This window comes from Leucopleurus acutus (assembly GCF_964270905.1).
Source record: "Leucopleurus acutus genome assembly, chromosome: 18".
Taxonomy (NCBI): Eukaryota; Metazoa; Chordata; class Mammalia; order Artiodactyla; family Delphinidae; genus Leucopleurus; species Leucopleurus acutus.
In genome coordinates this window covers 20261418-20274784 of record NC_139160.1, presented here as the reverse complement: position 1 = coordinate 20274784, position 13367 = coordinate 20261418, and the positions used below count along the sequence as shown (strand labels likewise).

General features: G+C 39.6%; 1 protein-coding gene across 5 annotated transcripts in view; it reads left to right on the top strand.

Annotated features, from left to right (window-relative positions):
- Positions 1-13367, top strand: part of LRCH1 (leucine rich repeats and calponin homology domain containing 1) — a 192928-nt gene that overhangs the window by 122759 nt on the left and 56802 nt on the right. For 3 of the 5 annotated variants that reach the window (XM_082859637.1, XM_082859640.1, XM_082859638.1), the window contains exons 4-7: positions 5715-5820; positions 11188-11324; positions 12114-12241; positions 12341-12478. In XM_082859637.1, the coding sequence (XP_082715763.1) occupies positions 5715-5820; positions 11188-11324; positions 12114-12241; positions 12341-12478 (509 nt within the window). The remainder of the gene's footprint in view (positions 1-5714; positions 5821-11187; positions 11325-12113; positions 12242-12340; positions 12479-13367) is intronic. The other 2 variants (XM_082859639.1, XM_082859641.1) reach the window with 1 other exon arrangement.

Here is a 13367-nt window from a genome sequence, read left to right as displayed (position 1 = left end):
CATTTCCTGGCCCTGACTAGACATGCTACTTTTTTTTTTTCTCTTTTTTGTGAAATGTTTGGTTGTGTGGAGAGTTGGAATTCAGGGATTGATTATAGACACAGAATGTATTGAGGAACTTCTGAGGAAAATCTCTCCTTCGTTTTTTTTTTATGTGTCGCATTCCAGTCTCTGAGGTAGGTGTAATAGAGACGTGAATTCATGTCTGATGTAATCGTAGGTCCATTCATAGTCTCTGGAGATGCCTCCTAACTTCTCTGGTTTCTGTGAGGGAATTGGAAACTCATGGCCTGTGCAGGGTCCTTTCTGTTGCTTCTCTCTCTGCGTTTCTTATGAAGAGCAGTGGGGGTGAGGTATGTGTTTGCTGGGTATGTGGAAGGATGTGAGGTAGAGTTTTATACTAGAAGTAGACTCTCAGTAAGTGTTGAGAGGCAATAATTTATCATATCAGAGGTTGCTTGAAAAAGTTTTGAGTTTAAATGAACATACTGATTTGTCTTAAAATTGAAGTCCTCACTACAGGCATTTAGGTTTTTGATTGCTGAAAAATCAAAATTGACATTACTCCTAAGTGAGTTAAGTATCTATCTTTCAAACAAAATCTCTTCATTATTTTTGATATGGTAGATGGATTTTCCTGATGATGGAAGGAAATTGGAATTATTTATAATCTCACCTTTTCTTTTTACCTAGGAGCAGAGAGGTTAAGATATTTACCTAAAGTTACACTGAGTCATACAAAAGACATTTCGAAAAATGGACATGGTCACATGATGGGAGGCCAGTATTAATAGCTTATATTTCCTGTTAGAACGTTTGCATTTTCTTCAATTAAATAAAGAGGTAGATTTTAAAAAATAAATTTATTTTGTTTTGGCTGCGTTGGGTCTTTGTTGCTGCACGTGGGCTTTCTCTAGCTGCGGCGAGCGGGGGCTACTCTTCGTTGTGGTGCGCAGGCTTCTCATTGCGGTGGCTTCTCTTGTTGCAGAGCACGGGCTCTAGGCGCACGGGCTCAGTAGCTGTGGCACGCAGGCTCAGTAGCTGTGGGCTCTAGAGCACAGGCTCAGGAGTTGTGGCACACGGGCTTAGTTGCTCCACAGCATGTGGGATCTTCTTGGACCAGGGCTCGAACCCGTGTCCCCTGCATTGGCAGGCAGATTCTTAACCACTGCGCCACCAGGGAAGCCCAAGAGGTAGATTTTAAAATACGACTTAAGCTGTAGTATAACCACGCTAAGTTTCTGAAAACCCAAGAGTCAGGGGAAGGTAGCTCATGAGAATGCCATGTGCAGATCTGCCGCTTAGCCTGGTCTTACTGGAAACCTTCTGTAACCAAGATCATCTTGACGCAGTAGTTATGTTGGCTTTCATTAGAAGTCACGACTTAAGAAAGCATGTCTAGTCTTTTAAAAAATATATTCTGAAAGTGGACATTTCCTAGTTTAATGATCCTTGAACCTACGCTGTTGTTTTAAATCCTTGTCATTTTTGCATTCTGAAGGTAAGGTAGCAATTAGCAGTCAGTCAGCTAAAATGTATTTATCTCCAGCATGCGTTTAACCCTTCTAGAGACCTTTTTAGTTGCCCAGAAGAGTTGTGATGAAATGAGAATCTTAACTTCTAAAGTTTTTCTTTTGGTTGCTTAAAAGCATCTTGATTAAACCAGTGGAAAATAAGTGTATTTTAAGTCATAGCTAAAATTCTCTATTTTGTTTTTTTTAATCTAAATGACAAAATTAGACTGGCTGGTTCATAAAACTTAAGTTTGAGTATTTATGTGATTATATAATGCATAATGATTAGATTCATTTCTGTATCAAACAATAGAATTGGGCCTACCTGTATATTTATAACTTTATAATGCTGAATATATGGTAATTTGATTTCACTGTAGTTTGGAATAATTATTTTCCAAGACATAGCTTAGGGCTAATAGACCATTCAGAAGGGATTCATTTGACTATTCTAAGAAGTTACTGGATCTGGAACTCATAGCTTGATAAATTCTCAGTATTGCAGAAATATGGGGCACTAATGTTGTTTATTTTTTAAATTTATTTTCCTAAATCATATCTTTTTAAAATGAACTCCCCCCCCCCAAAAAAAAAGCCATTATTTCTTTTAGACTGAATGTGGACAGACATGTTACAGAGAGCCAGGCTATTCTAGGAATGTTGCTTTTACACTCTGTAACCTGAAATATGTTATCTGAAAACATCTAGACTATTTTCCTCTCTGTCCTCCTCCTCACTCCCAACTAATTAAGACATAATTACCTATGGGGTTTTATTTTTGTGATGAAATTCATAACCTCTTTAAAACTTGGCAAGGTTCACTAGCTGGGAGGGCATTGAGTTTGCACAGTTTTCTGCAACATTGATCATACAAGAGTGAAAAGTCTCTATCTTGCTTTTTCCCTCATTATTTTGGCAGGACAGGAAGTAACGGACAGCAGTGCAGAGTACTATTAAAATAATTTGACCTGCGCCATATACCCTTCAAAATGTGAATGGACAATTGGACTTTATGTTTCTAATTGTCTACAGATGTCCTGTCTTGTAAGTTAGAAGGAAAAACTTGTTTTATCATTATGTGAAGTTCTTTAAAAAAAATAAATTAGGAAAGCATTTTCCCTGCAGGTAAATAAGTGTTTAAATATAGCTGAGGGGAGTCTATTTTCTTTGATAAGGCCATTTAGAAATATATGTTGGAAAAATTACCTTATATTTATGGAAACAGCATACTCTTAATTTCATGGCTAGCTGGGGTTAATCAACGACGTGCAAGATGAGTGTCGTACACAGGAAAAAAATAGAATAAAGATGCATTTCATCTCAGGAGATTTCATGGTGAGACTATGCTGCCTAAATATATCTGTTCTCTTTTAGCTTTCCTCTCCCACCTCTCTTTTTTTAAGAGAAATGTTTTCTTTTTAATTATGTCCTTAAAACTTCTGAAAATCATCAGTTTCACATTGAAAAATACGTGATTCCCGTAATCTGCAAAAGGGTCTTTCTCATGCTATCACTCACAGACTTATAAAAGATTTTAGGTGTCAACATAGATTCTCCTTAGAGGTGGAAAATAATTCTCACTAATTCTTCTCCCATGACCTCCCCTCCTCTCAGCCGTCACCAACATGACTGTGCCGGGTCCTGAGTCCAATAAAATGATTTAATTTCCTATATTTCTAGGGCTTACCTGCATACCATTTGTGTGAGGACTCTTAGATTTTAAAATGGTACCTCTTGCTTATTGGTAACTTGGTGGAAGCAAAGAAAGATAAAACTTTCATTGAAAGGGTTTGGTTGTTGACTTTTGTGGCTGATGAAACGCCATAGTAACGGGGAAAAGGTGGCGTTTTACTTTTCACTTCTCAGATATGGAAGTATATTCAGACAGGCAGAGTAATTTACTGATTCAGTGAGGGGCTAAGAGTGACCGAACAAATCTCTGGACCTCCTAATTATGTAATTACCTCCTTAGACATTTATGTCTCTGCAGATGCGCTTGTCGGTTTTTTTTTTTTTTAACATTAGGGATGTCTTTCATAAAATCTTGTGTGACTTTGCTGGGCCAGAAGCAGTGCAGCAGTAGCCAGCTTGCGGGTGATGCCGTTGAACACCTAATGTCCTTAACCTGTCACGCGCCAGCCCCCTGCCCCACCCCCAAGTCAGACAGCTGAGTATGGAACGGTATGGCGGGCTGATTCCAATGCGTACACCCAGGCTTTACAGATGACAGCTTCGTTTCCTTTAATAGGAGCGATGTTATTCCTCTTCCTCGAGTGATATCCATTTAGCGCCTTCATGACCTTGACAGATTGGCAAGTCACCTGAGGAATATGTAAATGAGATGAGGTTAGAGGGCAGTGATCCACTGTGTTCCGTACAGCCTTGCTGTTACACGGAGCACAGAGGTTTCAAGGAACTGGTCAATGGTGACTTCTCATCCGAGTGAATATGAAACCAATTTCTGAAACAAGGCTTTGCTGCTTTCCAAGGGGATGAGTGAAGGGGAGTTTTTGCAGGTTCATCAGTGATGTGGGATGCTTAAGGACTTGAGCTCATTGGGATCATTTGTGGCCCAAATATATTTGTGGTTCTGTGACACCAAGCAAGACCTGCAAGAAATTTGGTGTGTATGTTGGAGCCTCTTGGGCTCCCAGCCAGAGACAGAATAAACTGTACATTATGGAACATCCACATAAATGGATTTCAGAAGTCTTATCCAATATTTATTGATCCCTTACTTTATTTATTTATTTTTTAAAATTTCTTTTATTTATTTATTTTTGGCTGTGTTGGGTCGTTGCTGTGCGCGGGCTTTCTCTGGTTGCGGCGAGCGGGGGCTACTCTTGGTTGCAGTGTGCGGACTTCTCATTGCGGTGGCTTCTCTTGTTGCAGAGCATGGGCTCCAGGCACGCGGGCTTCAGAAATTGTGGCACGCGGGTTTAGTAGTTGTGGCGCACGGGCTCTAGAGCGCAGGCTCAGTAGCTGTGGTGCACGGGTTTAGTTGCTCCGCGGCATGTGGCATCTTCCCAGACCAGGGCTCGAACCCGTGTCCCCTGCATTGGCAGGCGGATTCTTAACCACTGCACCACCAGGGGAGCCCCTGATCCCTTACTTTATACCTGGCATTCTGCTCAGCACAGGAGGCAGTGACTAAGACACAGTCTCTTCCATCTAGGAGCTCACAGGCTCACAGGAGAAGGCAAACATTTGAGCAGATTTGAGTTTGGGACTTTATCCTGAGGAGCCGTCGCAGGTGTTTGAGCTGATGAATGATAGAGTGAAATTCACACCCTGTAAATCTTCACTCTGTGAAGGATGGAACCGAGGAGGAGATTGACGCCTGGAAACAGCCATAAGATCATTATAGTGTCTAGCTGAGAGATGCTGCTGGTCTGGACTAACGGAGTAGCTGGGGTAAGGGAGGTGGAGAACAGGACCAGAACTACTAGGGACAAGAGGAAGAGTGGGGTTAGGGGAGGTAATAATGATACAGAAGATTAAAAATGTCATGGCCACCATTTTGCATGTGTCAAGAGATGGTTCCCATCAATGATTACTAATAGAGTATTACTTTTCCAAAGCAAAGAAGACACAGTCCGCATACCCCACAGTCTTGCTTGTAAAATGTTTGTAAAGGTGTTCAGGTCCAAAGTTTCCAGCCTTCTGCTAAGAGCTCCATTTTAAATAAATAATGCATCCAAACAGTGCAGTAGTATATATAGGTATACACTGTAAACTATGGGCATTTTGTAAGGTAAGGTAATGGGTGAACGGTCGGCTGGAAATTTGTTCCAAGTGTTAACCCTGGTACTTGCAAGCCTTGGGCAATTGACTGAACTTTCCTGAGCCTCGGTGTTCTAATCTGTGAATATTAGGCCAGTAATATTACCTCATGGCTTTGTTGTGAGAAATAAGACTGAAGCATGTGAGAACAGCAGCCCTCGAGGCTGGCAGAGTAGCTACCGAAGGCTACTAACATGCTTCTTTTCTCCGTTTTCTCTCAGAGGATGTTTTAAATGTTGCGCTTTCTTTCTTCTTCTCTGTGCTAATAAGCCTCACTTGACCTCGGACCCGGAGACCAATATAAAAATGTCCCTGTGTAGTTGTCCTAATATTTAAATTCCGTAAGGAGATTTCACATGAAATGCTTGATCTCCCGGCAAAAGGCGTTTACTGTTTCTCTCTTTGTTTTCAATGCAGGACGTCAGCTGCAATGAGATCACAGCCTTGCCTCAGCAGATAGGGCAACTGAAATCCCTACGAGAACTGAATGTCAGAAGAAATTACCTTAAAGTTCTACCACAAGGTAAAAAAAGAAAGAGGAAAAATGAATCGATCAAACAGGAGGCTTTTATTCTTTTTTGTTTACCTTTGTGAAGAAGGTAGCTCTAGTCATGTTTGTGTGTGCCTATTAATATTAATATAATTTGAATTTCATGTGCTGATAACAGAAGAGTTATATTCAAGTTGTAATTTTAGTCAGGGGTTCAGTAACAAAATCATACTCCTGTATAAAGCTGTGTGTGTGTGTGTGAAGTTTGCTCAGGCTCTCATAACAAAGTACCACAGGCTTGAGTGGTTTAAACAACAGAAATGTACTTTCCCGCAGTCTGGAGGCTGGAAGTCTGAGATCAGAGTGTTGGTCAGTTTGGTTTCTCCTGAGCCCTCTCTCCTTGGCTTGCAGATGGCCGTCTTCTCCCTGCATCTTCCCTCTGTGTCTGTGTCCTAATCTCTTCTTCTTGTAAGGACACCCATCATACTGGATTAGGGCCCACACTAATGACCCCATTTTAACTCATTTCCCCTTTAAAAACCCTATCTCCGAATACAGTCACATTCTGACGTACTGTGGGTCAGGGCTCCAACATATGAATTTGGGGGGGCACACAGTTCAGCTCCTAACAGGAGGCAACATGAATTGCTTTTGGTATGGATGGACGTGGATGTCCTGGAACATCCAGTCAGTAGTTAGTTGCTGCACTTGGTGCTGCAGACCCAGAAGTCAGGGTTTGGGGCTTTGGGGATCTGGGAGCCCTGACCGGGGACCCTGAGTGTCTCGAATCCGTGCTGCAGGCGAGGGCATGCCTTTGCTGAAGTGAAGCTTGGGCTGATACCACTGGTTGTTTTGATGAATTTCTTGAAGCCTGGAGCAAGGATGGCTCCAGAGCCTCAGCATTGAGACTCGGCACGAACACTGAGCCCCTCACACAGCCCCACCCAGGAGCCAAACACGGGCAAACCCTTCCCTGCAGCTCTGGGCTTCCATAGTGTGTGTCTCTGATATGTTGCGTTGAAGTTAAAATAAAAAGATACTCGATAAAAAAAATTGTCAGGGACTTCCCTGGCCGTCCAGTGGTTAAGACTCCGTGTTTACACTGCAAGAGACATGGGTTCGATCCCTGGTTGGGGAACTAAGATCCCGCATGCAGCGCAGCCAAAAAAAAAAATTGTCAGTCAACTGTACTTCAATAAAACAAAAATAAATTAAAAATAAAAAGCATATATTTATCCAGGGCTTCCCTGGTGGCGCAGTGGTTGAGAGTCCGCCTGCCGATGCAGGGGACACGGGTTCGTGTCCCGGTCTGGGAAGATCCCACATGCCGCGGAGCAGCTGGGCCCGTGAGCCATGGCCGCTGAGCCTGCGCGTCCGGAGCCTGTGCTCCGCAACGGGAGAGGCCACAACAGTGAGAGGCCCGCGTACCGCAAAAAAAAAAAAAAAAAAAAAGATATATTTATTCAGAAATGTTATACCATTATGAACGGTGATAAGTAGCCTTGTAGATCATGCTGGATCTGAATTTCACATTTTGGGATCCTCGTTTGGACCTGCTCAGGAATGAGTTGATGAGCAGCAGGGCACTGTATGCTTTCTCCAAAACATCCTCTGGTTCTCAGAGATCACATTGGTTTCTATCATCTTCATTTAAGCACATTAGGATGCCTGATAAGCTAAAGGGTATATTTGGGAACAGTCAGCATTTGGTTAGTCTGACTCTAATGCAGCTATTTGAGAGCTGCCTGATTTTTATTATTCTCTTCCTGCTTCATGGTCTTCGGCTTGAAGTGCTTCATTATTCAAGGCAAGAAAATGGAGCTCAAGAAAGGGAAAGAACTTTATAACATGTAATGTGCTCTATAGATGGGAGTTTTAAGTGTTATCTGCCGTCTTCACCTTTCTCATGCTGCCTAGTATTTAAAGAAGAAGAGTTAGAAACTATCTCGGCCTAAAGATTTATTACTTTATTACTTGAGATGACTTGGTATAAAAACACTGATTTTTCATTGTGTCATTGTGCGGTTCCAGTCCTGGATGGATGAAACTGTTTTTCTTGGCTTGAGCAAGTATAAAGAGAAAACTCTAACTAACAGCAAATTCATAATCATACAGCCTTTCATAACATTAAAGCAAACCTTCATCTAAATTTAAGCTCTTAGGTTAATCATTGAGAAGTCATCACAAATTATTGAACTCTTGTTTTCAGAAGAAAAAATTAATGTAATCACTTAAGCGTTTCCAGTAATGGTTTAGAAACATGTGGGAAGAAAGTGCATCTGTAAAATCAAGATATTTGTTTCTCTCACCACTCGTTGCTCGCTTAACTTAAAAACACTCCTTCTCCTAAAAAGATCACACACAAATTTCTATACTTTTCATAATTATGTTTTCTCAGGCTTAATATTTTAATATACACTCGGAGCTAAAATGTCAGTTCACTGGAAAACCTTCTTTTAAAAAAAATAATTTCCTGGATATCAGGTTTCTTTTTGCTTTACTCTGGAGAACTCTGTTAACAAAAGAGCATTGATAATGCTCTCAGGCAGTGAATTTAAAGACTTTTCATATTTACTCACTTGTTTTTCCTCTTTAGTACCCCTCCTCATATGCTTTCAGTTTGAGGAGGGGGGGAAAAGTTTGTGGCCTAATTGCCCACATCAATCTTGCGGTGGGTATACTACAACTAATGCAACAGGGAGACTCTATTTTGTTCTTTCTGGCACCAGAATGGACAGAACATTAAAGGAGTCCTTCATTGCCCCTCTTTGCAATGGAGAAAGAGGAGCGGGATTCATTTTTCTTTTTAGTTTTTCTCTTACGCCTTTTTTCCTGCTCTGTCTCTTTGGCTTTTTCTGAGCTGGAGTTATCATTTTCTCCTTCGTTTCCTTGTTGTGAAAATGTCAGATTCTAGCTTTCCTAAACTAAGATGGTAATTGTGTCCCCAACAGGCACTAAAAGGAATTGTCATTATAAAAACCATTTCTTACTTTATTTAACTGTAAGTCGCCTTCCTTCCACTCCTGCTGTGTCTTCCAAGCACTTAGCTCTCTAGTCTTGCTTAAAAGTCTTCATTTTAAGTGGCAAATTGCTGAAAAGCAGTCACCCCTGATTTGCCAGCCTAACTTGAGGGAGTCAAGTTAGCCATCAGAGAGATGGGTTCATATTACTGGAAGTTCTAGCAAGGAGATACTCTTTTTACATACAGTCCCCCTAATTCTCAGCCCCGTTTTCAAAACGAACCATTAACTGGAAAGATCTTACTTTCCCTTCCCCTTTGACTTCCTTGATTCCATGCCATCCTCTGGCTTCACCTCCTCTCTTCACCTCCCACTGCTCTCCATGTGCTTCTTCAAGGCAACCAGGACGAGTGAGATCTGAGGCAAATCACTTATCCCGCTATTGGTGGGAGAGCTGAGTTTGAGCAGAGAATTACTTGGGGCAATTTAAAAAGTACACATGCAATTTGAATCAGAATTCAAAAATTCTAGTTTGAAAATTCCAATTCAAAAAGATACACGCACCCCAATGTTCATAGCAGCACTGTTTACAATAGCGAAGACATGGAAGCAACCTAAATGTCCATCAATAGATGAATGGATAAAGAAGATGTAATGTGTGTACACACACACACACACACACACACACACACACACACACACACACACAGTGGAATACTACTGAGCCATAAACAAGAATGAAATAATGCCGTTTGCAGCAACATGGATGGACCTAGAGATTATCGTACCAAGTGAAGTCAGTCAGACAGAGAATGACTAATAATATATGATATCACTTAGATGTGGAATCTTAAAAAATGATACAGATGAACTTATTTACAAAACAGAAACAGACTCAGATATAGAAAACAAATTTATGCTTTCCAAAGGGGAAAGTGGGGGAGGGATTAATTAGGAGTTTGGGACTAGCAGATACACACTATTATATAAAAAATAGAAAAACAATAAAGACCTGGCAGAGAACTATATTCAATATCTTATAATAAACTGTAATGGAAAAGAATCTGAAAAAGAATATATATACACATATATATGTATAACTGAATCACTTTGCTGTACACCTGAAACTAACACAACATTGTAAATCAACTATGCTTCAATAAAAAAGATTTAAAAAGACACATCCTGAGTTTCTGTTACACAGCCGCCTGCCTATCATGGACCTGAGTTTGGGAGCTGCTGAGCTGATGCTCCTGTGTCTTTGTCCTTGCATTTCAATCTCATGACTCTTTTCTCTAATACAAAGTAGTTCACTAAGGTATGAAAGAAGGAAAGTCCCTTCCACACCCAGAGCGAGTTGAATTTGCAGAGACTGGTTGCTAAGTGAACCTTTGTTGGGGGAACGTGAAGTAGTGTAGCTGAGTCACGTGAAAACCCTCCAGCAGTGCAGGGGGAGCGGAGGGAGAGTATGAATTCTTTCTCCAGGTCACCGCTTTCTGTTCCTCTTCTTCCTATAGTCCCTGCCCTTCATCTGCTTGGGAATTCCTTGAGTATTTGAAAGCACCGTGAATCCTCCCTTACCAGGTTTCATAATAAACGTGAGGCCCGTTCTGAAATGAACCCTCTGTAGCCTCTCACCCTCTCAAGCCTCTCAGATCTTGGTGGTTTGCTCCGTGTCACCCTACTCTGGCATTGCTCAGCGTCTTTGCTCTATGGAATATATTTGACTTCGTTTCTTGCAGCTGCCAATGTCGGTTGGAATACTTGAAATTACTGAGTGTTTGCTATGCCACTGGGTGGGGATTTTAAGCTAAATATAATGTTCTGTCTTGTTTGTGGAGCTACAGAGGACTTTTTTAAAGCAGTAGAATAAAGCCTAATCAAATCAGGATTACAGGGTCTGTTGCAGAGTTCCAAATTTGATAGCATTTCTTTTCTAAAGTGGAGTTAAACAATCAAGAACATATTTCTAGTAATTCGTTCTGAGGTTCTGCCAGCCCACATACATGGAACGCAGAAGAATATGGTGTAATTAACATATCATTCATAAGCTAGCAAGCTGTTTGAAAACAGCTTGAAGTTAAAACATAAGCATATCTTGTGTGGTGTGGCTTATGTGATTGTTTCACTGGAAAAAAAGCCTTTTTAAACAATAGGTGTTATATACGTCAAGTGTTTCCAGCTCGTATCAGAAATAACAACAAATTAAAAATTGTTGGGCCCCCAATGAAAGCTTTCCTCTCCTCTTTAGTAAAGTATTATATATACATAACTTATATTCCTAATACACAACTTGGTTTTAATTATGCTAAATGATATATTTCCAGATAAGCAGAAAATTTTTGAATGTGTTTAGCCATTTAATCTTGTTGCTTTCTGAGTTTTTTTTTTCTTTCTTTCTTTCTTTTTTTTTTTTTTTTTTTTCCCCCTGTTCTTTTAGAACTAGTAGATCTTCCCTTGGTAAAGTTTGACTTTTCCTGCAATAAAGTGCTCGTGATTCCCATTTGTTTTAGAGAGATGAAGCAGCTGCAAGTATTACTGCTTGAGAATAACCCTTTGCAGTCTCCTCCAGCACAGGTGAGGGGTCTCACAGCGAAGCTGTTGCCGGGGGGATAGGCTATCAATAGCATCTAAGCAACTCTCAGCAGAACTGGTTCGTTGATATTTTGCAGAATTAATGTATGGATACGATCATAAACAGTCACAATCTCTTAAAAAATGAAACCTCGTGTGAATCTGACTGCAGTATGTTGTCTTCTGTGACACCAAAATTGTTTACCACCATTTGCCTCACTGTCTGGTCACTGCAATCCCAGAATTATGATGTTTGATGATTTCACTTATTCAGTTATTATGTTTATCATTTTGTACGTGCATTTGAAATTTTTTCATGGAGTGTATGGATTACAAAAGGAGTAATAGATTCCTTACATTGAAGTTAGCTGGAAACTAGAGTTTAACCATTTTAAAATATTGTCAGTCATTTAGAGACAAGATTCAAGCTCAAATATTAAACTATGTGAGAACAGAATGAAGTATATATGCTTTCAGAATTGGAACATTACCAGGTTAGTTATCTGACGTATGTACGTTTTACACTATTTATACTTAAATGTATTTCTCTTAGAATTTTGCGGTTTAGTGCAAGAGAAACTAGAAATTTCTTGAACATGGTTTTCTATTGAAGTAGAACTTGGAGGAAATGATTGCCTAAAATCTTACCTGTTTTGGAGAGGTCAAATTTGGTGGTCATCGTTGACGTGTTACTTAAAGTGAAAATGCAAAAACTAAATGATACAGAGTGAGATGTCTAGTGTTTACATTTTGTTTTGCCGTTAAAAATATTTATAATTAATTTCTCCATAGATTTGCACTAAGGGCAAAGTGCACATATTTAAGTATCTCAGCATCCAAGCATGCCAGATTAAGACAACCGACTCCCTTTATCTCCACACCATAGAGAGGCCACATTTACACCAGCACGTGGAAGACGGGTGAGTGTGACCCCCCTCGGCTAGAAGCCCCCGTTTAGAGTTTGCTTAGGCCAAGGCGCTCCAGGTAACTAACTCCAAAAATCCTTTTGTTTCACTCAGCCAATGCAGATTTATACATCAGAGTCTCGAACACTTTTGGAATAAAAAAGGGAAAATTGATGCTGTTGATAACATTTTGGCAGGTTTCAACTACCCTCTCCTAATCAAGAATCAGTCCTTCCTGAGTGCAACATATGGGTGTGTGCACATATTATAAATAAGATCTATAATATAAATATATGTATTTTTTACCTATCATTTAAAACAACCACATCAAACTGAGACATGGTTTTTTGTTGTTTTTTTAAAAAAATTTTTTGGGGTATAGTTGATTTACGATGTTGTGTTAGAGACATGGTTTTTTAAGTTAATTTTTAATATGCTTCCAGAACATTGTTAAGAAAAAATGCAGACTTTATTTTTTTTAATTGTCTTTTAAAAATGCACTGTGCATAGTTTTTGCCATTTCCTGTTCAGAATGGAAGTTTTAGAATCATTTAACATGTGCTTGGCCATTTTGGGGTGTAAACTGGGCCTTGAATTTTCGGAGAACAAAATTCTCACACTGAACACACTTGTAGAAATGCAGGTTGTTTTTGAAATGTCTTCATTGCAGAAATCTTCCTTGAACTTTTTACTAAAAAAAGTAAATATACTGTAGTGACTTAAAATCTCAGCCTACCCTAATGGTACCTTTATATAATGCTTAAAATATGTATTCATTACTTTATTGTTTTAAACATACTATCAAATTTATTTAGTCACTGAATAAAAGTTTACAGAATTATTGAAAGTTAGGAAATTTCATAACCTAAGAGGTAAAAGCAATTGGTAGTTTTTGCTTTTTCATATGCTAGAATCAATAAAATAAGAAAATTATTAACTGTGTCAAAGAACAGGCCACTCAGGTAGAGTATAAATCCATGAAACTCTGAACACCAAGAATTTATCTTGTACCATATTTAGACGGTACAAGTATCTGATTTTCATTAGGCCCTTGTCTTAACAACTTTCAATACTGGGCGTATTTGTTGTCTTTTGGTAATAATAAAAATTTGTTTAGTAAAGTCGTTATTTGAATATAAGT